General features: G+C 38.1%; 1 protein-coding gene across 1 annotated transcript in view; it reads right to left on the bottom strand.

The window, feature by feature from the left end:
• Positions 1 to 235: 235 nt before the first annotated feature.
• LNPEP (leucyl and cystinyl aminopeptidase) overlaps positions 236 to 26,531 on the bottom strand; it is a 105,914-nt gene continuing 79,618 nt past the window's right edge. Inside the window, exons 12-18 of the mRNA XM_019929663.3 lie at positions 19,819 to 20,002; positions 18,521 to 18,674; positions 13,260 to 13,444; positions 11,588 to 11,749; positions 9,671 to 9,811; positions 8,921 to 9,002; positions 236 to 8,303 (exon numbers count right to left, since the gene is read on the bottom strand). Coding sequence (XP_019785222.1) covers positions 8,178 to 8,303; positions 8,921 to 9,002; positions 9,671 to 9,811; positions 11,588 to 11,749; positions 13,260 to 13,444; positions 18,521 to 18,674; positions 19,819 to 20,002 — 1,034 coding nt within the window. The 3' untranslated portion in view covers positions 236 to 8,177. The remainder of the gene's footprint in view (positions 8,304 to 8,920; positions 9,003 to 9,670; positions 9,812 to 11,587; positions 11,750 to 13,259; positions 13,445 to 18,520; positions 18,675 to 19,818; positions 20,003 to 26,531) is intronic.

The raw sequence follows: 26,531 nt of genomic DNA, 5'->3' as shown, positions 1-26,531 counted from the left end.
TTGCTATTTGCATTAGAGACCAGGGATGCTGTTAATAATCATACAATGCCCAGGATAGCCCAACATGGCGATAATGAGTTTGAGAACCCTTGAGTTACATGCAGTAAGGATACTGGAGCACTGGTGAGGTAGGAGGCAAGCTATGAAATACAATGAATACGGTTGCTGTCCTGGTAGGGCTGAGATGATAAGCCACTTTATATGTAATTTTGTTATCCAAATAGTCTATACAATATTTATATTTAAATACTTTTATTTTCATTTCACAAAAAAAGCAACAGTGTTTGCAGGTACACATGCCTTTCAGTCAGTGCTGGTCATATGCAAAACAAGTTATCAGAAGTATAAAGAAAAATAAGCCTTTCCCTTCACCAGTGACAAAACACAATTTGCATATATAATATTATATATACATACTATTTTCAAAATCTTTCACAAAAGACAAGATTATGCTACAAATTTAGAATTCTACCCACAAGCTCAGATTGAAGGAATTGGAGATCTCTATAAGAAGTGTTTAAATACAAAAATGTGATACCTTTTACAAGTTTTGAAGTAATTACTTTTCAAAGCATTTGACAGACTATTCTTCACAGCAATATGGAACACTTGGCTTTAATCAAGATAGCTAGCTAGCTGTAAGATGGTTTGTCTCAATGTGAGTTTGTTGATTAACGCAAATATTCCAATTATGCTGTAATTCTCATTTTATACACATGAGTGTATTACTGTACTGATGCTTTATACAGTTCAAGTTCTGGAGCATTTCATTCAGCTAAGCCCTGACCTTTACTTCCTTTGAACTATTTCAGATTAAGAACTGTTGAGAAATACCGCTAAAGAAAGATGACCATGACTAACTCCAAAAAGGTGCCCCCTTTTCTTTATGATCAAAGTTAAATGTGGCATGAATAAACTTTTATTTTTCCTACAGCAGCAGGTATAAGTAACAGCCAAGTATAAGCAAATTTTTCATCACTAGAACCTGAGAGTTTGATATGGTAAATAACATCTCTTTGCAAACTTTCTAGGAGTCCTATCACTCAGTGTTTCTAAAAATAACAATATGGCAACTCTTCAGCATTATATTCATTATAAATTGCAGAACAAACAAATAGTGCTCAGAAGCTTGGAGGGAGAGAGAGAGGGATGGATGGATTTTACACATGCATTTTCTTAGATACAGACAAATGTGGAGTCATAACATTTACCATGTGGTGGATGAAGAGTCAATGTGAAATAATGATTCAAGAATGCTGAAAGCTAACAGGTCTGGATGTATGAAATGCATGCAAAACCATAAGATAACATCTAACAGTGCAAGCACTGAAGACAAAAAGGAAGAATGAACAGGAATGGTTCAGCTAGTGGAGAAGTGAGGAGAGACAGGTGCAGCCACGCAGAAAAGCTCTGGGTAGGAAAGGGCCAACTCGCCCTACCATGTGTAAGGTGCTGAAGACAGACAGGGTTTGCCACCCAAATTCTTCTCGGATTAGTTTTTGGGGCCCATGTTGTCATTTACTAGAATGATGGCAATAACTCAAAAGATTCATTCCAGAAACCAAAATAATTTCTACTGAGTACACAAGAATATGCTACTGATGGAACTGCAACAAACTGGGTCAGAATCCAGGCCTCATAAAGAAGCTACTCTGGGCTTCCCTGGCGGCACAATGGTTGAGAGTCCGCCTGCCGATGCAGGGGACAGGGGTTCGTGCCCCGGTCCGGGAGGATCCAACATGCCGCGGAGCGGCTGGGCCCGTGAGCCATGGCCGCTGAGCCTGCGCGTCCGGAGCCTGTGCTCCGCAACGGGAGAGGCCCAACAGTGAGAGGCCCGCGCACCGCAAAAAAAAAAAAAAAAAAAAAAAAAAGCTACTCTCAAGGGCCTTCAAGTGAGGTCTAGGCAGCATGTCAACTGGCTTACCACTAAGAGATGAATCAGCAAAAAAATTTATACAAACACACTTGAAGTATCGTCTTTTTTGACTTTTTGGGATTTCCAAAGTACACGTCCCTTCTCATCATTTCATTCAGTTTGAATCAACCTAAGAAATGCTGGATCTGATTAGCTTTCACAACTCAACCATATCCAACTGTCTTCTCGCATCTTATCTGCTGCATGCCTGTTGCCATTAGCTACACCACCACAACGCTACACCTTTAGGTCAGATGGCAGGGATCTGGTGGGACATTTTTAATTAGATACATTCAGAGCCCTGCAAGGGACTAAGTATTAAAGGAAAATAATGGGGGAAGAAAAGCAAATCATATATATGCATGTATATATTTACATCTTTAAAGGCATATATCCGAGGGAATAAAACAAAACCACAAAACAACTACACTAGCTCCAGCTGAAGGAGCAAATATGTGGGAAAGGAAGAAGTAACTAACTTAATCTATGAAACTCAATTTTCATTAGTCCTTACATAGCCATGTAAAGGACTAAATACAAAATAAAATAACAAATGAAAACATTCATATGTATTAAGAACATTCCCCTGCCAAAAATATAAATCTCTATGAAACAAGTAAGCAAACAATGCCCAACTCTTCTACTTGCTGTTACCCACACAGGCAACAAGGGGAAGGGGAGAAGGGGAGGCTGTCATACACTTCTCCTCAATTTGCATCTGGTACCTTGACATCTACCCAAAGGACTAGGTATAAAATCAATAACATGGAAACATTTATACACATTTTTTAAAAGTTCATACCCTGTCCTTTCCCACTAACTACTGCTCAACCCAATAATTCCTCCCTCTTAAAAAAAAAAACAAAACAAGAAAAACCAAAAAGAACCCCAAATTGTTAAACTATTGCTCATGTTGGCAGTGAGGGAAGGGAGTAGAGGAGATTTATCATACATCTGGACCTCCATGTTTCATTATGTACCTACAGATCCCAGCAAAGGACTGGGTACTAAGTGAAATAACACACAAAATGTAGCAAACATTTGTATAAAAAAAGTGTGTACACACACACACACCCAGACCTCTCCCATCCCTGCCTCTCCAAAAACAGAAGCCAAACATCTATTCTTCTACCATTGCCCACCAGGCAATGAGGGAAGGGGAGCAGGGAGATTTTTCATTGAATCAATCTCAACTTTCATTAAATTCCTAAATAGTTATGCAAAAACCTGGATTCAAAATGAAATAAACACCTAAAGAGGCAGAAACATTTATATACATTAAAATATTTACATATCTTGCCCAACAAGCTCATTCCCCATTAAAAACCTCAAAACAAAGAACAGAAAACCAAATCCTCAAGTACTCATACTACTGTAGGTATACACAGGCTATAGGGGAAGGGGGAAAAGCTTTATTACATCTCTGGATCTGGGCCTCTGCATTACATTTGATATTTACAAGTCCAAACAAAACACTAGGTTTGAAGTGAAAGAACAAAAAAATGCAGCAAACATTTATAGACACGAAAACAAAATGCAAACCCAGAAATTCCCCACTACCCTGCCAAAAAAAACAAAAACAAAAACTCCAAACAACCATGCTACTAGTCATTGCCTAGACAGGTAACAAGGGAAGGGGAGGAGATTTTTTTCATAGAATGAACCTTAATTTTCATCATGTACCTAAGTATCCATGGAAAGGTTTAGGTACAAAAGGAAGTAACAGAAAAAAGGAGCAAAAACCATTTATATACATTTTAAAAAGTACATATCCCTACGCTCCCAGGAGAGGGAGTGATAGAGGTAGAAATAATAATCTACACTACTCTAAAACTATTGCCCACAGAGGCAACAAGGAAAGGGGAAGAGGGGAGATTTTCATACATCCGGACTTCCACATCTCGTTAGGTACCTGCACGTCCAAGCAAGGGACAGGTACAAAATGGAATAACACAATATAGTAACTAGCACTGTATATATACAATTTTCAAAAGTATATATCTTGCCCTTAGTCCCTTCCCACCCCCCCAAAACTTCAAAAAGCCCAAACTACTTTAAAATTATTGCCTACACAGATAAAAAGGGAAAGGGAGAAGACTGCTATCCATCCAGAACTCTGTGGTTCATTAGCAACCTACGGGTCCAAGTGAAGGGCTGGGTACCCAACGAAATACTATAATAAGGAAGTAAAAACATGAATATATATTTAAAAAGGACCCCAATACCCACAAAAGAGCCTCTAAAACTAATCAACTACTAGCCACTGCCCACATGAGCAACAGGGAAGGGGACAAGAGGAGACTGTCAAACATGTGGACCTCCACGTCTCATTAGGTACTTTCATGTCCTATGAGAAGGAGGTAGTATGAAATGAATTAGTTATAATACAAAGTAGTAGATTTATTTATATACATTAAGTACATACCCCACTCTCTCCCACCCCACAAAACAAAAACTACTACTCTAGCTATTGCCCAAGGAGGCAATAAGGAAAAGGGAAAAGAGATTTGTCATACTCTGAACCTCAGTTTTCATTAAGTATATATGCATTCATGCAAAGGAACACATATAAAAATGAAATATTAAAAAGTAGCATAGGGCTTCCCGGGTGGCGCAGTGGTTGAGAGTCTGCCTGCTGATGCTGAGCCCTGGTCCGGGAAGATCCCACATGCCGTGGAGCAGCTAAGCCCATGCGCCACAACTACTGAGCCTGTGCTCTAGAGCCCGTGAGCCACAACTACTGAGCCCTCGTGCCACAACTACTGAGCCTGCATGCTGCAACTACTGAAGCCCTTGCGCCTAGAACCCATGCTCTGCAACAAGAGAAGCCACCGCTATGAGAAGCCCGTGCACTGCAACGAAGAGTAGCCCCCACTCACCGCAGCTAGAGAAAGCCCGCGTGCAGCAACAAAGACCCAACGCAGCCAAAAATAAATAAAATAAATTTTAAAAAAAATATAAAAAGTAGCATAACATTTACGTACACTTGAAAGAAGAATATACAACCCTCCCCTCTCCCTGCCCTCAAGAACAGATTAGATCAAAACAACAGAAACTACAACTACTCTGCTAGTATGTCCACACAGGCAATAAGAAGAGGGGAAAATGGGACATTTGTCATAGTTTTGGACCTTCACAGTCCATTAGATATCTACTTATCCATGAGAAGGATGAAGGAAATACAAAATCAAACACCCACAGAATAGCAGCAAACACATTTGTACACATTTTAAAAAGAACATACTCTGCCCTTCTCCCACTATTACCATCTCCTTCCAAAAAGGGAAATCAAGTAATTACTCTGTAGCTGTTGTCCATACAGGAAAAATAGGAAGGGTAGAAGAGATTTTCACAGGACAATATTTTACTTTTCATCAGGACAAACTATATTAAAATGAAAGAATATAAAAACATTTCAAAACACATACGTACATTTAAAAAGTATATACCCCCAAAGAGCCACTCAAAGAAATCAATCCACTATTCTATTAGCTATTGCCCATGCAGGCAATAAGGGAAAGGGAGAAGAGGAGGTTTATCATACTTTCGGACTTCCACTTTTCATTTGGTATTTACTTGCCAATGTGGAGAATGAAGCACAAAATAAAAGAAAGTAAAACCCAGCAAAAAAATAAATATATATATATATTTACATAAGCTTTTTAAAGTACAAATGGGGGTGTGAGGGCAGAAGGAGGAAGAAAGCTCTTTAAAAAGAGAGTTAATTCCAATTCAAAAAAAAAAAAAAAAAACAAAGGCAAAAGGGAGAAGAAGAGCTACATCATACCTACGAAATTCAGGTCTTGTTTTGCAAACTCGGCCCAGGAACTGCTGTTCCTGCTGATGCCACATCTCCTGAGATGCATACACCTTCCCTGCAGCCCCATGAAATACATGGGGACTATGGGAATGTTCAGCAGTCTGACCGCAGAGTATCATTCCAGGTGCTTTAGAGGGAGTAGACTCTTAAAATCCAACTCAATAACAGGCTATCCGTAATCCAACAAACTCATCACTTAACTTTCATTTCTTTCTTTCCAATATTCAGAAAGGATTCTGTTCTGTACCCAGTAAGACTGACGCGGCTCAATATCCTCTATATACCCAGAACTCTTCTGACAGCTCTTTGTTCCTACAGTGGCTAAAGTACAGTAAAATGAAAACACGAAAGGCAAAGGACATTAGCATTAAGTAGAACCAGTGACAGTACGAAAGTTCATGAACACCAAAACAATGGCAAACAACACAATTTCACTTAAAGAGATTTATATAAAACAAGATGGAGGAAGGCACAAACTTACGGTGGCAGCTGACACTACTTCAGTTTAATTATGTCTAATCACTTGGTATTAACAAGTGATTAGATATAAACAAACTGGACTCCTTAGATTTCTACTTTCATAGCCTTTCAGACCTCCAAAGCATACATTGTTTTCTTCTACAATAAGAAGGCACATCATAATAGTAATCTAGTATGATGTGTCTTTTTACTAATTCAAGTAGACCGTCTCTCTGCAATGAATATAACACTTGTCAAACAGTACTTAATTGTGTCCTGGATCTATGTGCTCATGTAAGACAGAATCCTATTCTGCTGTGCTTCAATCTATTTGAGTTCTCAGAAATACAGTGGTGAAATAAAATTCTGGGGGAAAAAAACTTCAAAAGCTCCAATAATACTTATTATACTACATGTTCTACCTATTATTTAACCTTATATTCCTGACTTAGAGTTAGTTTTTGGAAGCCCCATATAGATGGGATAGCATAACATTAAAAAGGATGGAATTCCATGGGAAAATCTTAGGTGAAAAATGGGTAAATATCCTCTTTATATATGTAGATGTTTTCAAGCAAAATATAAAGTACAAGAATTATTACGAAGAAAGCTTTTCTCCTAAGAATCAAAGAAACACAACAATCTAGGTGTAAGTCTGCATAGCTCAAAAAATTCAAGTACGGTATTCCTCCTTTAGAAGGAGTAAGACTGCCATACAGTTTTGGATGCTTTCCTCTCTCTCTTTCTTCTTTCCTTCCATGGCGATTCCTCATAATCTGTTAGTTTGGCCATTACAAAAGAAAACTTTGATTTTTCAACTCAAGAAAAGTACTGGTTCTGACAGTAGAAAAAATTCAAAGCCCACCATATTAAACCTAAATCAAGCTACTCCTACCCACATTCTCTTTATTCCTTTAAGGTACTGTGGTGAACTTTAAATAAAAATGTTCAATTTCTCAAAGGCCCTATTTTAAAATATGCTTCTAATATGCAACTCTATCATATAAAATGAAAATCCACCCAACGGGTATGATTCAGAGAAAGTGTCTATGATTATGCCAAAAAGCAACTTAAACAAATTGTATTCTTAGTAATAAAGTCAGGATAAGAGACATCAGTATTAAAAAAATGCTTGCCATAAATGTAGAAATACTTATTTATAACATAAGGTGTATCTATGGCAGGGAGTGATAAAGGTGTACAGAGGTTTGGAGAATACTGGAATTCATAAGTAAAATAATTGTAATTAACGTTAACTCGGTTTGAAATATTTTCCTGAAAGATGAAAAAGGAAGTGTTAAATATTTGGAAAATTTAATCTTTTGGCCTTGTTATTTAGCTTTACAATACAGCAAAAAATTAAAAATTCTGTAGCACCTGGCTATTCTTCAGAAAAAAAATATAATAGTTATAAACTTCTTCCAGAAAATAAAGGATTATTCAAAACCGCCAAAGTAGATCTGCACACTTGAGGTCAGTTCTGTATAGTTGCATGCTTCGTCGACTTCATTACTATACTTTTTGAAGCTAACTTTGAACCACATTCAAATAACATCTCTCAACAAGAAGCAACAAGTGGCTAATAAACCAGCAGCCTGCAAAGATGGTGGCTCCTATGGTAGCTCTTTCCTTATTTCACAGTGTCAGCACTTTCCAGATACTGAGAGATAGAACAGAATTCCAAAACAGATATTTTTTCTCCATTTGAATATCTTCAAAGTAGAAAATTACCCATTGTTTTTGTAGATGGTTGGCATGTAGGTGAATATAATTTGGTAATAAATAACTACACACTGCCCAAAGACATTTTAGAAAAGACAGATGAAAAATACAGACGGGCCCTGAGCAAACTATAACTCCTAAGAGTGCAAACAACTCAGCAGCGATCCTGGTTTCACCTTGGCTTTTGCAAAAGCAGCAGAGCCCAAGTTAACAAGCTGTCTCAATGGGTGACCGAATGAGGTGCAGGTATGCATGCTACAGCTAAAACGTCAGCGTTTTAAGGTTCTTTTCCACCCACTGGATGTTCAGCTGAATGACTTCCAAAGCCTCCTGGACACAACGAAGTCGAAAGGTTGCCTCTGACTGATTTTCAAAGAATGCCTGGACCTGTAAGTTGCACACAGAAGTATTTCAAAACAAGAAAAGGATGGTATTTCTCAGGTAACTCTGAATATCCTTTTCAAATAAGCTTTAAGTTAGTGATGGCCGTGCTGATGTCTTAAGAGAAGTAGAGATGAGAAATATTATATTTTAATATTTGAGGTATTTACATCGAGTTCCTGATCAAGTATGGTGAAATCTGAAGTAATTTTAAAAATGAATTCCCCGTACTCCCACAAGGATGAGTAACAGTAAATAACAGTAAATAAGGTAGGGTCTAAAGTTAGGCCTGGTGCCCAATTTTACCCTTGGAATGGAATTCTTCAAAAACAATTTAATCACCACTTACAAAGAAACTTGGCATATGTTGATTTTAATTCAAAAAACTCATTTGTATTAGGGAGACAAAGGAATATTGTTGAGAATGGAATCAGGATTTTTCCTCATTGCTGTATATCTATCTACCCTTTAGAAATAATCCAGATGCAGAATCATTAGCATTGATGAAGGCAGACAGAGAGAAGGGACAGGATTTGGCATGAGAAGCCACCATCTGACTTAAACTGAGCAGCCTGAGGGCAAAGGGATACCCAACCTCCCCAGTAGCATTTTATACAACCAACCTCAGATAAATGTGCCTTTGTTGAAAACAGGTGAGTTGATCCAGCAACAATACTTTGTATGGTATAGGACCCCAGATGGAACCTGAAGCAACACAAACATAAGGGTGAAAAGCAAAAAAATGAGTCAGTTGCTGGTAAGCAAAGTTCCTGAGTGTAAAGGAAATGCTTAATGTAAGTTATACATGCCCAAGGCAGAGAGGAGTCCTGCCCCTGGGAACGGCAGCTCAGTACAGCAGGAGTCATCCCATACACACCTCTGCCAGTGGGAGGAAAGAGTGGGCAGAAGGAGTTCCAGAGAAATTCTTGGCCCATTTTCTCCTCAAAAATCACATCAGACACCCAGAAGGTGTCATTATTGATTTAAAGGAAAAAATGAGCTACATGTGCTATTGAGCTGGGTGTGAGCTCCTAACCAATCCTCTGGTAGTGAGGAGGTATTTTCAACACATGTAACTAAACAGCTATTCTGAAAGAGTCCGTGGCCAGGCCAAGCTAAGTGAGCCGGCGGGGAGCAAGGTTGGGCTTGATTAGCACCAGTGGAACTTCTATGGAACACCACTGTTACATGACTCCTGCCATGGAATTACGGAATTATGTTTACGGATTTCTGGGTGTTTAGTTAAACTAGAACTGAAGCATTTTTCCTCTCACAGCAACACGTAACTCTTGTGAACCAGTACAACCCTGGGAACTGTTTTCAAATGCAGAGCCCGCGAACACTAAAAATTAGGGATTCTTCGAGAAACTTACTTCTGTACAAGCTTACTCCAGTTCTCTTTGACAAAATCCCACGCCAGTAAGTGTCCAGGAAAATGCCGGCCCACTGTTCTAATGATAAACGACAGCTTTTGTGTTCGGATGGTATCTCCATCGAGGCTACTTTTCATTAACCTGAAGAGCAAAGCAGATTTAGCTTCCAAAATTATTCATGATGAAGTGATGACTGAATTTAAATTAATACTGGTCTCCTAATTAAAGCTCTGTGGCAATGCAAGGGATATAAGTTTGGGGTTAGTCTAAGATTCATTAATAGAGTGAAAACTTGTCATTTTTTTTAAATGGAGGAAAAACTCACCAATGAGATAAGCAGTTTAATGTACTGTCACATAGTAATAAATAGCTCTTGATGTAATAAGGACATTTAGGAAATAGATTCTAGTAGAATTTATTATAATTCTGAAGACTAGTATTTTTTTCTGTTAAAAAACTATTTGATTTGAATAGGGAGGTATCTTATTACTCTTAAAAAACTGGGCTGTCATATGAAAATGAAGATACATTTCAGAATACACTCAATAAATTTACTGATACTTCATGTGTACTAGATAATGTTCTAAATTATTGAATAACAGTGCTTGAAATAGGTCATTACTACCTATCCACATTTTACAGTTTAAGAAGCTGAGGTTATGTAATTGCCCCAGTTACACAGCTAATAAATATTAAAGCTGGGCATTTGAATGTAAGCATTTACTATGTGATAATATCTGCTTATAGTCAGAAAACACATACCCCTAAAAGAATGCAGCAGTATTTTTAATAGGGAAAAAAACCCAAATGCTCATTGAGATGTGATGGATTAATAAACTATGATAGAGCCATGTTATGGAATAATACACAGCTATAAAAAAATGAAGTAGGCTTTATGGTAGATCTCAAAGACTGATCATTCACTAAAAAGAACATCACAAAACACTGGGTATAGTATAAACCTATAAATACTCAGACCAGGACTGACACTGTTAACAGAGGAGAGGATAAAAACAGAAGTAAAGGATCAAACAAGAGATACTTTCACGTTTTACACCATTTTCTTAGGTACTGTTTACATACTTTCTTGTGGAAATTTATCAGTTATTAATAGTCTAAAACAAAATTATTACTAATTTAAAAACAAAAACCTTTTCTCTATTTGTTTGGGTCAGAGGCTGGCTACTACTTTAAAGAAAATGACCATTTACAGTGTATCCTTTGGAAAGTGGATCTGGGCAGGTGCTGAAGACATCTCTGGGACATTATTATGATTTATATGAGCAAAATTATACAAGAGAAGCAACGAGACCCAAGTGCCTCCCTCCACCCCTTCCTGGCACTGACTTTCTTTCGAGATACTTCCTATTTCTCTAGGCTACTCAGAGCTCCTCTCCCCTGCCACTGACTGTTCTTCCTGTCGGGAGGCCCTACTCACTGCCCTTCTTTCCCCATGTGAAGCTTCCATTTTCAGGTCTTCATCAGCTGAGTACTTAAAAAGGAAAAGCCTGACAAACTCGCATGAAGGTGTAACCTATCAGCTTTTACATGGCACCTTTTTCTGAAGTGTCTGCATTTTCAAAATGACAGCTGCGACAGAACAATGCCTTGACCAAAAAGAACGAAGCACTAACTGTGGAATTAAAGACAACACGCCAAGGGGATGAAGACGTTTTTAAGGAGAAAGCAGGGCTGTGACTCTTGGCATCTCCAGTCTCTTCTGGGCAAAGCACTGCCTCCTATGGGTACAGGTCCGATCCCTGAGACAAAGCCCTGCACATGCAGGCTCCTCACCGTACTGTCCAAGTCAGGTCCGGCCTGTGAGCAAAGGGAGGAAAAGGGGGATCCCCACCGGAGGAGCATGGTGCTTTTATGCTTTTGGTTTCTATAGATCATATTCCTTTGGTGGTTTCATACCAGTAAAGTTTCCGTACATCCTCTGAGCTGGCAAGAGCTTCAAGTATTTTATTCTTCTCTGCTTCGGAGCCTACAGAGGCATATTTGCTTAAGAGGAATGACCAGCCTCTCTCAGTTTTCGCTCCAACCTTGAACACAGTCGTCATGACATCAGTGGGTAGGCTGTAAGAGAGGTGGTCAAATATGAGAAGAACAAGAAAAAAAAACCACCTGAATACAAAGGCAAGGAATTGACTAGTGGTAGTGTTCTGGGGTACAGAGCAGGTAATAATAACAGTCTTTACTGTACAATTAATTGTCAAGAAAATGATTAATTCAGTGGCTGCTACTTTCTTAGTGGTGTGACTAAAAGAATATCAATTCAATTTAATATAATAATTATTCACTGTGTACCCACAAAGAACCAGGCAAGCAACTGGCTGGACACTGTGGAGGGGAAGAAGAAGGAGACACAGTCTCTGCCCTCAGGAACTCACAGGCTATCACCAAGTACAGAACAGTAAATATATACATCATAATACAGTGTGGTAAGTCCCATCGTCGAAATACAGCAGCAAATGTAGCAGGAGGGGTGAGAAGAGGGGTCGAAGCACAGTTTGCTGCCTTATTAAGATCTCAGAGCTGAAGAGGGCTTCAACGGGTTACCCAAATACCCCACCTGATACTTGAATCTTTTCCCATAATGCCCAGTAAGGTACCTGGAGAGAACCAATCATCATCAAAAACATTTCTACTAACTGCTAACTCCACCTGCTGTGTTTTACTCCTAAAAGAGATTTGTTTGACGCCTCGCACCCATTAGGAGAGCTGCCATCAAGAACCCAGAGAATAAATATCTGTGAGGATGTGGAGAAACTGGAACCCTTGTGCACTGTTGGTAGGAATGTAAAACAGCGCAGTCCCTATGGAACACATTATGGGGGTTCTTATAAAATTAAAAATGAAACTACCATATGATTCAGCAATACCACTTCTAGGTATATACAATATATGAAAGAACTGAACAAAGAGGTATTTGTACACCTATGTTCATAGAGCATTATTCACAACAGCCAGAAGGTGGAAGCAACCCACATGTCTATCAATGGATGAATGGATGAACAAAATGTGGTACATACATACAATGGATTATTCAGCCTTAAAAAGAAAGGAAATTCTGACATATGCTATAACATGCTATAACATGGATGAGTCTTAAGGACATTATGTTAAGTGAAATAAACCAGTCACAAAAAGACACATACTGTATGATTTCACTTATATGAGGTATTTAGAGCAGTAAAACTCCTAAAACAGACGGTAGAATGGTGGCTGTCAAGGGCCAGAGTTGGGGGAAAATGGGGAACTGCTGTTTGGGTAAAGAGTTTCAGTTTTGCAAGATGAAATAATTCTGGAGATCTATTGCACAACAGTGTGAATATACTTACACTACTGAACCGTACACTTAAAAATTGTTAAGATATTAAACTTTATGTTATATGTACTTTACCACACACACACACACACACACACACACACAAACAGTCGTGCTTGAGAATCAGGTACATAGAGTTCACCTACATCAGCACTGTTGTATAACATTTATGACCCAGGACGCAGAGGTCCTGGTTTCAGTATACGATGTAGGGCACAGAAGAGAAAGCGAGGTCATTTGAGTGGACGCGCACATCACCTCTGAGTTCCATTGGATGCCACCCAGTCGTTAAACAGCTTCATGGCGGCAGTGCTGCAGTTCTCCAGGCTGTGGGTGCAAGCAAAGTCTAGCAAGGCTGATCGCAGTTCCCGAACAGATGGGCTGCCCTCATCAGTCCACGTCTGCTGTTGGATTTGCCTTTGAAGCAATTTAAATACCTTGGTCTAGGGAGACAGAATGGATTGTAACAGAGCGATCATAATTAGGACAACCAGAAAAATCAGGACAACTAGGTCTCTTTTTTCCCAACACTCAACCAAAGAGAAAAAAAAGGGGGACACAGGCATTACTCACTAAATATCAACAGACATATGAAGTCCACATACAGCTGGGATAGAACCCTTCAATAACTAAGGCCATAAATAAGGTTGCTATAGCCAAGGTGGACTTAATGACATAAGACAGAGAGAATTAATGACTTCCGTGCAGTAGGGAACCTTTCTTCTGTGTATACTCAGCTAGAAGTTATTTTCCTGCCAAAAAGTATCACCTATCACCACTGCTGGAAGGAAGCTGGAACTTCCTGACCTCGTGACTTCAGAATCCATAAATCCATTCAGCAGTGAGAGAAAAATATACTTCTTTACTGATGGGTAGACGCTTAAATGTTTCTGAATCCAGTGTTAAAGGAATATTTAAAATATCATCTAGTTTGATGCTATAACAAATTAATCTAATCAAATTAGCAAGAAAATGAGGCCTGCAGGGAAGAATAGTTGTTTATAGTTATTTTTCTCCTTCCCCAACTTTTTATTTAAAAAAATTTCAAACCTACAGGAAAGCCGCAAGAATAGTAAAATTAATACCCATATGGTAGATTCACTGTTTTCTTTTTTAACATTCTTACATTTGTGTATAGCAACACATACACACATATTTTTCTGGTTTTAGCTCAACTATATGAAAGTAAGTTATAGATATCATGATATTTCATTTATAAATACTTCAGCATGCAATTCCCCTATGTAACCATAATACCTTATCACACTTAAGAAAATTAACAGTTATTCAATGGAATCATCTACTATTAAGTCCATTGTTATAATTACTTCTGAATGAGATATCATTCTTAAATATATACTTGTGGTATTAAGAAACCAACAGGTATCTTATTTCTTTTTCATCTCTTCTCAGAACAAAAGTGTGGAAGCTGTTCATAGTATGTGGAACTATTTCCATATTCCAAGTTGTGGTGCAGGGGGGAGGAGTGAGGACACAGGGGATTTAAAAAAATCACCATATAAAATATGCATTTATGAATGTCACTAAAAGGAACAAAAATTCTAATATAAAAATGCTGATAGGTATTTTTTTAGAAAACCTTCATGGCTACAAATAAGGAGACTCAAAACGAAAACAATTTAGAGGCATCCCAGCCCACAGGGTTCTCGGCACAGGAGGGTCTCCTCCCACTGGTACTCTAACACCATCACTGCCATGTCTCATCTCAAGTAGTCAAGTGCCACAGATAACCACATACAACACCTCTTAACACCCCCAAATTAGTTCAGGCTCCTCACAGAGCATAATATTCTTCTAGAGTGCCTCTGTCAATAGTTAAAAGGAATCCTAGTTGGAGAGTTTTAAATTGCTGAGGCCATTTTCTCACCAGACCTTCTCTGAATAAGTCTCTTGTGGATCTGACTATGAGAATGGAAAAAAGAATCTGTACAAGAAGACGGACTCAAACTCCCTTTTGTTTGTTTGCTTCAAAAGCAATGAAATAGAGAACAGACACCTTGTGGAACGTGTGAGTAACAAAGCCTGCCAGTCATTGGGAAGATGTGAAGTGGAAAAATACTTGCCATGCTGACTGATAGTGCAAGGAACATAAAAGCAATGCAGGAGATCCTGCTGGGTACACATGACTGCACTGGCACATGTTGTCTTCCACTGTCCTGACTTTCTCAATGGCTTCATGATAGCATTATGATGCAGAAAAGAAATGTAAAAGCTACTCATAACTGTCAAAAAGAAACAAAGGAAGAATGAGAGAGAGAGAGAGAGAGAGAGAGAAAAGTTCCATACTTACAATACCATTAAAAAAAATTCAGTGGAGAAAAATGGCAATGATCCTTAAGAGTTTACTAAAACAAAGAAGCCAGTGGGGAAAAACAGAACTTTAAAGTACTGGAAGTATGGGAAACCTGACACTTGAAGATGCTAAATTCCTGAGCAGTTACTCCATTGGAATTACGGGGTATAACTTTACTACTTATACCCTGTACCAAAGAGTCAAGAGGAAGTCCCCAAACAGTTGATTTTAAATATATCTCAGGGGAATTCCCTGGCGGTCCAGTGGTTAGGACTTGGCGTTTTCACTGCCACGGCGGCCCTGGTTCAATTCCTGGTCGGGGAACTAATGTCCTGCAAGCTGGATCATTTTTATCATTTGAAAAAAATATTTCAAATGATAACATAAAAGAGTAAAAGATGGTATTTAAAAAAAGAATAATTCTGTTTTTTAGAAAATTTGGATTATAAAATCTTTTTGTAAGTGATTCAGGTTATATTTTTAATATTAATAAATCACAGCAAGTGCTTCAAATTATCTTTCCTTTTTAGAAATAAAATTAAACCTGTTTTTCCCTGGTTCTGCATTAATTTTTTGAAATTTAACTTCATTAAACAATAGAATTCAATCCTCTGATTTCATAAAGTGAAGATGGTAGGGAGAGGGAATAAAATTCATGAGTGATATAAGCTATGTACATGCAATAATATGCAACAACAATAACACAAAATGGTTTTAAAAATAAAACACAGGGCAAGATGCTGACACTTATGTTATATATTACGTTTTGATTTACTGCTTTAATTTTACACTGATGTTCCCAGGGAGTTCTTTCTTGGGTCAACTGAGCTTCTTAAAAGTGAAGTGTCAGCTTTTATTGCAAAAGGATTATCCCACCAAGCCCTCATATGTAAAAGAATGACAGAGTTATAAGTGATGAAACGGGAATATGACTGAGATCAGATTTTAGCATCAGATGTGAACAATTTGACACAACTCAAATGTGCTTCCAGACTCTACCCACCACACACCACAGCAGACATCACAAAATGTGATATATGGGTAATATATGTTATGTGGGTCTGTGCAGCCTAAATAACACAGTGACCAATAAATGTACACAATGCTCTGGTGACACTGACTTAAAAAATTAATTAGACATCAGTCTTAATTACAAATACTATTTGAAGATTGGATCTAAGGTCTCAGAAAGGTCTGCCATTCTAATCTCATCTATGGTCTGTCAGATTTCATATTTTAAGAATTTTAATGCTACTAGAATGCCCTAAGATTAGAATAAGAATTTTAAAGATACAGTTTCTCCCTCTTGAATTAAAGCTAACATGACTTTTAACTAACAATCAATGCACGAAGACCTCCAGCAGTAAGGGTCTTACAAACACATACTAAGCCTCCTGCCCTTGCCCTCTAACCACTAATCCCATGGACTGGGGTTATGTATATTCTGCTATGTTCTGAATAAACACATACCTGCCCAGGAAACTGGAAATCATCATTTGGGATGAAGATGCAGAGTTAGCTGGGTGTCACAGTAGGAAAATATTCAAAAGATCTAACTCCTTGAACTGAGTTCAGCATCTGTGTTCTCAGCACAGGGACAGCCTGAGTATCAAGTGCTTCCTGACACCAGGCCCTCAACAGAGTTAATGGAGAGAGGCAGGCAGAAGAGTGGCTTCTGCCATCATGAACTTTAACAAGCCCTCAAACTAGTTTGATTTAAAATATCAGTTTAAAAAAGGGGAAAAAAAGATAGCAAGAAACGGCTTTGATTTTTCCAATAAAAGGGTATCCTCTGAAAGAAGACATTGCTAAAACAAAATACAGCCATATAACACAAAGAGCAGGGTCTGGAATGAAAGTAATCTGGGTTTGAATCTCAGCTTTATCATTTACTTGGTAAGTGACTCTGGGGAATTTATTTAGTTTCTCATCTATGTAACGGGGGTAGAAATATCTATTTGGCATTGTGTGAGGATTAAATGAGGTAATCTGCAGTAAGCACTAAGCAGGGTGTGCAGAATATAATAAGCACCGAAATGTACTTGTTTCTGGTATGTTTCACTCACTTATTCATTCAACATTTATTGAGTGTCACTATGGGCCAGGTCACATTGCAGGTGCTGGTTTTTATTAAGGCTGGTAGTTGAAAGCCTTATGAAATAGAAGAATGATAAAAATCTTAGTAATTAGAAGATGCCTCAGAAATCACCTAACTGAAGCATCTCACTTACGGGTAGGGATGGGGGGGTGGCTCCTTTGGGGTCAGATCAGAAACTTGTAGGAAAGGTGCTTTTCAAACTCCATAGGCCCCCTGTCCTGTGCTCCCTCCCCGCACTGAGACTCTCGCACGTGATGAGAGAAGTCATCACAGGGGTTGTGCGGCGTAACAGAAAGAGCAGCAGAAAAGAGGATTAAAAAAAAAAAAAGCAATCCAACACCTTCTTTTTAACAGTGAGGACACCAAAATCTTAAAAGACTTAATCTAATTCCTGGCCCATCACCTTCTTCTTTTTCCTGAAAGCTACCTTTTGCCTGGTCCTTGGAAAACCTGACTAGTTTATAAAGCAAACCTTGTTGTCAGAATGTGATTCAGAGAATTAGATAAGACAAAGAATTCATCACTCCTTCCCAAACTTTTAAAGACACTGTCAACAATTTAATACTGAAAGTGTCTAAAATAACAACTGTTAAGATCAGGCAGTTGGTTTTAAAAAAGGTAAAACAGTCTCCAATACCAAGGCTCCTTTAGTGCTTTGCAGAGAAACTTATGTTCACCAGCATCACCATCCATAAGACAGTTATCAGTGAGGACTCCCAAAACAGAATGTTCTCAGTACAAACTTAACTGTCATTTTATAATGACCACTAGGAAATGAATGGGGAGCACTACTTTGCAAAAGGGCCTATTTCAAGCATTTATTATATAAAAATAAACCAAGATTTGAATAGAGACGTTTTCTTTTCATGTGGCCCCATTTTGTCAGAAGTCTATATTTTGATATTCAGACAAGATCATGTCATGCTAACCCTTTATCAACTCATCAGGGTAAGAAATGACATTTTGATTCAAAGTAAAGATTTCACAACTAAGTGAAGAAAATGGAATTCAACTGTTTGCTTTTTCAGTCTATTAGTGCTGAACAGAACATGCATAACACCAGGAAAGGCAAGCAACAAAGAGAACTTGGCAAAAAGGCAGATTTACCACCAGTTTTGAGGCCAGATCCATGTGCCCCAGTTCTTCAAGGTTATAGATGAGTTCTGTCTGGAACAGGGCTTCAGTGATGGGTGCAGTATAGGTCTCATTTCTAAGATAATCAATCAAATCAAAAGCTCTCTGAAGAGGCACCTTGCCTAGGCTAAAGGGTAAAAGAACAAAAAAGTAAATATGCCAAGACAGGCAGCTGAACTGTAAGTATGCTGAGAGACAAATGGCTAGATAGCGGGTGGGGGGATCCTGAAGACCTAAATTTTAAGGTTTGGGTGGTATTCTGTAAAATTAGACTAAATATTATCTTTGATTAGTTCGTGTGTGTGACTTAAGGTTAAAGACACATCGCAGGAGAAATAAACAATAGCTCAGCTTTTGTTATATAAGTCACCTGTAAATTACTACTGATTCAGGAAAAGTATTATAATATTTTAGGTGAGAAAAGATGAAGAGTGCTAATTTTATTTATGTATTAATTACTTTTATTTATCAGGTGAGAGCAGGTGGCAGAAAGAGGATTTGAATCAGAAAGAACTTTTTTATTTGTTATTTGTATGGGAATTTGTCAAACTTGCTAAGGCAAGGTCTGCTGTGAATTTATGGTGAGCACATTTAAAAAATTAACCACTTTACAGAAATCACAACAATGGTGGCTGAGATGATGTAAGGTCACTTCATAAAATATGAACCAAAATAGGACGGTCAAGAGCAGTCAGAAGGAACACATTTGAATATTCCTTGTGTGTCTGACCCATTAACAACCTGAACCAGTAATCTTGCTATTCAGAGGATATTCATACACGGGGTCACTGCCATTGCAGTGACTGGCTGGAGAGGTAAGTCATTGCAGTGCCTTGTGGGATGGCTGGGGAGCTAAGTAGTGCTCCAGCTCTCAGAGGTGTCCCTCAAACTAGTGAGGGAGCACCAAGCTTTATGCTGAAACCACCTGCCGCTTGACAAGAATTCGCTCATGAAATAAAGCAAACGCGGAACTTCTACATCAATTTATTCAGCAAATATGTGTCCTGCTTGTTGGTATCTACAGTCTTGAAATATTCTTTAAATCTTATTATACAACTGTTCAATATGTTTGTAGCTGATGTTTCTAGATAGACTATAAAGCCCCTGAAGGCAAGGAATATGTCTTATATCTTCCCAATCCTCCAAAATGAATTATACCTAACAGGCAATACATGCTAGTTCTTCTGAATTGCTTTTCTATAATGTCCTTTTCCTCGAGAATACTTATTTAAAAACAAAACAAAATAAGACCCAAGACAAGCATACTCTACCCTGCAAGTTCAAAGATGTTGTTGATGAGGCTGGCTCGATCTTTGTCACTCAGGACAAAAGGATTTATTTTCAACTGTTTGATCAGTGCTTCCCAGTTGTTGTCTGCATAATGTACAATATAATAGCCAGTCATGTCTGTATTGACCTTGATCCACTTCACTTCTTCTGTGAGATTGATGACAACTAATACAGACCAAAAAATGAGACAGAGAGAAGGTAATAGGGAAAGAAAAATATTAAACAGATACCTTGTTTGTTTCAAAGTTAATATGGTATTATTATGTAATATTCCACTAAGAAACTAAACATCTGCCTCCCAGGGCAGTTATTTTCATGTTAACAAAGATCACCACTCATTCACTTAACAATTATTTATTTAATGGTAAACAAGGTAGACATGTGCCTTCTCTCATAGATCTTACAATCTAATGTAACCAGGTGAATAGAATATCATATAAATGTTGTCTATGGAAAAAGAAAACATGGCATTCTGTAGAAGCACCGAGTAGAAATGCTTCACCTCCTAGGGAAGGTTAGGAGAAATTTCTTGAAAGAAATGACATCAAAGTTGAGACTTCAGGATATATAGGTGTTGTTAGCCAAGTAAGAGGGACTCTGAGTGTTCAAGGCCCAGAGCGAAAGTGTACACGGAGTCCATGCACTGAACCGGCTCCCAAGTTCACTGTGGCTAGAGGAGAGAGGCAGGGAGAGGGGCAGTGTGTGCAGGGTGAGGCACAGGGCAAGACAGTGAGAGAACTACAGAAAATGTGTTCCATCTCAGCCTTTGTTTATGTTAGCAAAGGAAGGACAAACAAAGCCATTTAAAAAGTCACATAATTCGGGCTTCCCTGGTGGCGCAGTGGTTGAGAGTCCGCCTGCTGATGCAGGGGACACGGGTCTGTGCCCCGGTCCGGGAGGATCCCACATGCTGGGGAGCGGCTGGGCCCATGAGCCATGGCCGCTGAGCCTGTGCGTCCGGAGCCTGTGCTCCGCAACAGGAGAGGCCACAACAGTGAGAGGCCTACGTACCACACACACACACACAAAATTCCATTGTATATATGTGCCACATCTTCTTTATCCATTCATCTGATGATGGGCACTTAGGTTGTTTCCATCTCCGGGCTATTGTAAATAGAGCTGCAATGAACATTTTGGTACATGACTCTTTTTAAATTTTGGTTTTCTCAGGGTATATGCCCAGTAGTGGGACTGCTGGGTCATATGGTAGTTCTATTTGTAGTTTTTTAAGGAACCTCCATACTGTTCTCCATAGTGGCTGAACCAATTCACATTCCCACCAGCAGTGCAAGAGTGTTCCCTTTTCTCAGCCATAAAAAGAAATGAAATTGAGCTATTTGTAATGAGGTGGATGGACCTAGAGTCTGTCATACAGAGTGAAGTAAGTCAGAAAGAGAAAGACAAATACCGTATGCTAACACATATATATGGAATTTAAGAAAAATAAATGTCATGAAGAACCTAGAGGTAAGACAGGAATAAAGACACACACCTACTGGAGAACGGACTTGAGGATATGGGGAGGGGGAAGGGTGAGCTGTGACAGGGCGAGAGAGAGTCATAGACATATATACACTACCAAACGTAAGGTAGATAGCTAGTAGGAAGCAGCCGCATGGCACAGGGGTATCGGCTCGGTGCTTTGTGACCGCCTGGAGGGGTGGGATAGGGAGGGTGGGAGGGAGGGAGACGCAAGAGGGAAGAGATATGGGAACATATGTATATGTATAACTGATTCACTTTGTTATAAAGCAGAAACACACCATTGTAAAGCAATTATACCCCAATAAAGATGTTAAAAAAAAAAGTCACATAATTCAAAGACAGCAAAATAAACATTAGGGAAGGACTAAGGTCTCATTAAGTACAGATAAGAAATTACTGAGTTAAAATAATAGAAAATTGATAATGCATTTTTTGGCCCCTACCATTAAATATAAATGCTGAGAGAATTGTTAGAAATTTATATGGAATGATTTCAATTAACATACAATTAACAAGAAGCTAAAAATATGTGACTATAAAAAATATTACTACAAAAGCTGGACTACAAAATATATATAGGAATTCTCAAAACGTTTAAAATTACCAATCAAGAAATGTCCTTCAAAGTTGGCAGTGAGGACGTGAATTTAAAACAATAGTTAAGGGTATGCTTCTAAGCATCTTAAGGTTTAATATTTATTAGACTATAAACCCCATGAGCTTTTAGTTTGTGCACTGCTAATCCCTCAGCACTAGAACAATATTCCTAGCAAGTACTCAAAAAATACTCAGCGAATTAACGAATGAACAAAACAATTATGTCATGGTAAGCTGTTTCAAACAAATCTAAATAAAGTTTGTAGATGTTTATGATGTAAGTTTTCTTCCCCATTTTAAAGTAGAGAATACAATTTTTTAAATTATAGGAGAAAGAGTAGAGATAAGAAAAATAATCTAAACTCAGACGATAAAAGCATTACGAGGCATATTTCCTGCCAAGATTTTTCCTATAAACATTTTAACTGAATTAATATTTAATACACTGGATCTATATACATTTATTTTATACTGCGTTTTCACCTATCAGATTTCACCTCCTGCCATTTTCCCACTGTCTTCATATGCAGTATTCAAGTATCTTCAGAATATTTTATTTCAAGACCTACCACAGCTTAACCAATCTCCTATTTGGAAATATTTAGGCTGTTTTAAAATATTCACTATCACAATAATTATATATAAAGGTTTTTACACATAAAATGCTTTGGAAACACATTTAAACCCTTTAGTACCTGAAGTCTTAGGGTTGATCAACTTCAAAAGCATGAATTATTTAAATTTATCAGATTTTCTTAATGCCTTAGTTACTCTAATTCTACTGAAACTGTAAAAGATTTTTAAGATGGAAAGACTTACATTCTGATCATGTCTTAACATGACATATCAGATAATCAGTCTTTTTCATTAAAAACAACTCCATACTAATTTGTTTTATTGCTGCTATAGCAACAGATGGGAAAGATTAATTACATTAATAGGGTTTATTCCTTTTCTAGAGCAGAATGCAGTTCTAAGGTTTATTTGTGATGGCAACAGTAGCTGCTCCAAGTTGGAGATATTTTTAACAAACCTATGACTAACGAAATTAACTTTATCATTAGCTAACGCAAAAATATCAACACTCTCCGGGTCACCAAACACAATTTCCTACAGAGCTTTTATGAAGAAAGGACCTTGGGAAGAAGAACTAAAGAGCTTCAAATCTCCCTTTCCCAACAAAGGAGGCAAGGAATGATAAGTATGGCAATATTCCCATTGGATAGATACAGGAAAATATTGAAATACAGAGTATCTTCGCTGATAAGCAACTTGCCATGTTGTAAACCTAGCCAAGTCCAGATGGTAGATTGGAGGAACACAGCTGGGAGTGTGCTTGAAATTATTACTGTCATTTTGATGACAGAATATAAGCAGTGCAGCCACAGCATAGAGAGGAAATTTATCATTTAAAGAATCAACATATTAGTCTCTTTCAGGTCTTCTGAGTGATCCAGAATGGAGGACCTTAAAACCACAGGTATCAAAAAATAATAGCTTTGCACACAAGGGAGGTAACTACATCCTGCAGCTCAAATGTGGATGAGGCGATCCTCATATGTTTTTAATTTATTATAATCATTAACAGATTAACAGTTCAATTTTCACAGTCCACTGAGTAGTAAAACAAGAGTGAGCAACTCCAATGTTAAATGGCAGAAGCCCAGATTAAGTAATCTAATAGGGATTTTAAAAAAACATTTGTCAATGAGTTATGAAAATCAACTACTGTTTTATAAAGAAACATTAAAGCACAGAAACAAAAAATATGTTTTCACTATAAAGCTGCAAAATTTCCTGTGTAGCTTGCTCCAGAGGGCTAGCATGATACATGCAGCTGAACTGCATGCATCCCCTTCTGTTCAAAAGCATTCCGTTCTCCAATACTCCTTTCTTCCCCTTTATTTTATTAGGGGGAAAAGGCAAGAGCAGAGAATGGCATATGATAAATATCCAATCCTAACTACATGCCCTTCCTCCTTCCTCTTGTTTTCAACTGCCTTTCATTTCAATGCCACGTCCTTTAGTTTCAGAGAAATATTTCTGGCACAGTGATATCCTTTTAGAAACATGAATGTTCCAAGTTAGAGTTAATATAAAAATTTCCTATAGTGAAAGAGATTAGGTTTGAATAAAATGTGGAAGACAGAGAGAGAGGAAAGAGGAGGGGGGAAAGGAAGGAAGAGAAGGGAGAGGGAGACATTTTAGTGTAATTTCCTCAATAGGTAGTTTAGAAAAATGGTCCCATTCAGCACTTCTTATGCAAAAAAAACTATTAACCATTCAAAATCCAAGTACATGGGGAAAAGTGACAAAAGCATTGACCACATATAACTATGTTTGATTGAACTAATGGACTAACCCAGCAACCCTGACATTAGAATGCACGAAAATATACTATAGATTTAACAAACCACCAAGATAACACATTGTACTAAAGTCATATGGCACAAAATAAGCCTCTGTAGTCACTGTCTGGGCTATATTTCTTTTGAGAAAAGAAAAAATTAAAATTCAATTAAACCAAAATTCGTTCTCACAGGAGCATCAGGAACCGAGAAGACCCAACTGTCCTCAAACACTTTTTGTGAGGACAGACATTTTCAGTGTGGACTTTCAAAACCTGAACTGCCGGGAATTAAAATTGCAGCAGCAAGGTAAATAACACAGTTGAGAAGAGGATTAGCAGACACTGCTTTCAGCACATATTGGCTCAGTTCTACCTCTAGATTAAACCAATCATATTATAGTGCATTTCATATATTTCCCTTTACTAAGAATATTTTCAAATGAAGAGAAACAGAAGGTATCATTTCATCAAGGTTGGAATGCTTTTCCTAGAAATTTTTACAGTGAGATTTGAAATTGAGTCACGTTGTTATAGACTAAATTTATTTATTCAATAAATTTTTGTGTACCTATAGGGTGCTAAGGTTGCAAAAGTGATTGGTGTAACCAAGATCTCCACCCTCAATGGGGGATACATCTAATGTGGGATAAATATAAACAAAACAGTACTTATAGTATGTAAAAAGTAGAGAATATCATTAAAACACATAAGTAGGGCATCTAACCTGTCTTGGGGTGAGGGAGGGCTCCTTAGAGTAAGCAATGGATGAGTTGAGATCTGAAGAGTGCATAGGAGTAAAACCAAGGAATCAGGAGGCAGGAGTGTTCTTCCAGAAGAGAAAACATCACATGTAAAGGCCCAGAGACAAGAGGCAGTGCGGCATGTTTGAGTTGCTGAAACAACTTTTGTGCAGTGGAAGCAGAGAGTGCCAGGTAAGGACTTAGAAGGAAATGGCAAATAGCAGGAAAATATGAGCAAGACTTTGGGGTGTGAATCTCAGAAAGAGTTTAAGAAACTGGCATATGAACTAAGCTAAAAAGTAGAGGGCTAATAAAAGTAGATTTCTATTGTCCAATTATTTCTAATACCACCAAAAACTTATATACCATTGGGAGGTTTGCAAAATTTCCTTATTGGTCCCTTTTGAAAATAGGGAGATGGGTAAAGCAATCTACAGATAGAATGCAATCCCTATCAAATTACCAATGACATTTTTTACAGAACTAGAACAAAACAATCTTAAAATTTGTATGGAGACACAAAAGACCCCGAAAAGCCAAAGCAACCTTGAGGGAAAAAAACGGAGCTGGAGGAATCAGACTCCCTGACTTCAGACTATACTACAAAGCTACAGTAATCAAGACAATATGGTACTGGCATAAAAAGAGAAATACAGATCAATGGAACAGGATAGAAAGCTCAGAGGTAAACCCACGCACCTATGGTCAACTAATCTATGACAAAGGAGGCAAGGATATACAATGGAGAAAAGACAGTCTCTTCAATAAGTGGTGCTGGGAAAACTGGACTGCTACGTGTAAAAAAATGAAATTAGAACACTCCCTAACACTATACACAAAAATAAACTGAAAATGGATTAAAGACCTAAATGTAAGACCGGACACTATAAAATTCTTAGAGGAAAACATTTTTTTTTTTTTTTTTTTTTTGCGGTACGTGGGCCTCTCACTGTTGTGGCCTCTCCCATTGCGGAGCACAGGCTCCGGACGCGCAGGCTCAGTGGCCATGGCTCACGGGCCTAGCCGCTCTGTGGCATGTGGGATCTTCCCGGACCGGGGCATGAACCTGTGTCCCCTGCATGGGTAGGTGGACTCTCAACCACTGTGCCACCAGGGAAGCCTGGAAGAACACTCTTTGACATAAATCACAGCAAAATTTTTTTGACCCACCTCTTAGAGTAATGGAAATAAAAACAAAAATAAACAAATGGGACCTAAGGAAACTTAAAAACTTTTGCAAAGTAAAGGAAACTATAAATAAGGTGAAAAGACAAGCGCGAGAAAATATCTGCAAATGAATCAATAGACAAAGGATTAATCTCCAAAATATATAAACAGTTCATGCAGCTCAATATTAAAAAAACAAACAACCCAATCAAAAAATGGACAGAAGATCTCAACAGATATTTCTCCAAAGAAGACAGACAGATGGGCAAGAAGCACATGAAAAGCTGCTCAACATCACTAATTATTAGAGAAATGTAAATCAAAAGTACGGTGAGGTATCACCTCACACTAG

Source organism: Tursiops truncatus, chromosome 3 (assembly GCF_011762595.2).
Source record: "Tursiops truncatus isolate mTurTru1 chromosome 3, mTurTru1.mat.Y, whole genome shotgun sequence".
NCBI classification, from domain to species: domain Eukaryota; kingdom Metazoa; phylum Chordata; class Mammalia; order Artiodactyla; family Delphinidae; genus Tursiops; species Tursiops truncatus.
This window is presented reverse-complemented; position numbering and strand designations above follow the sequence as displayed.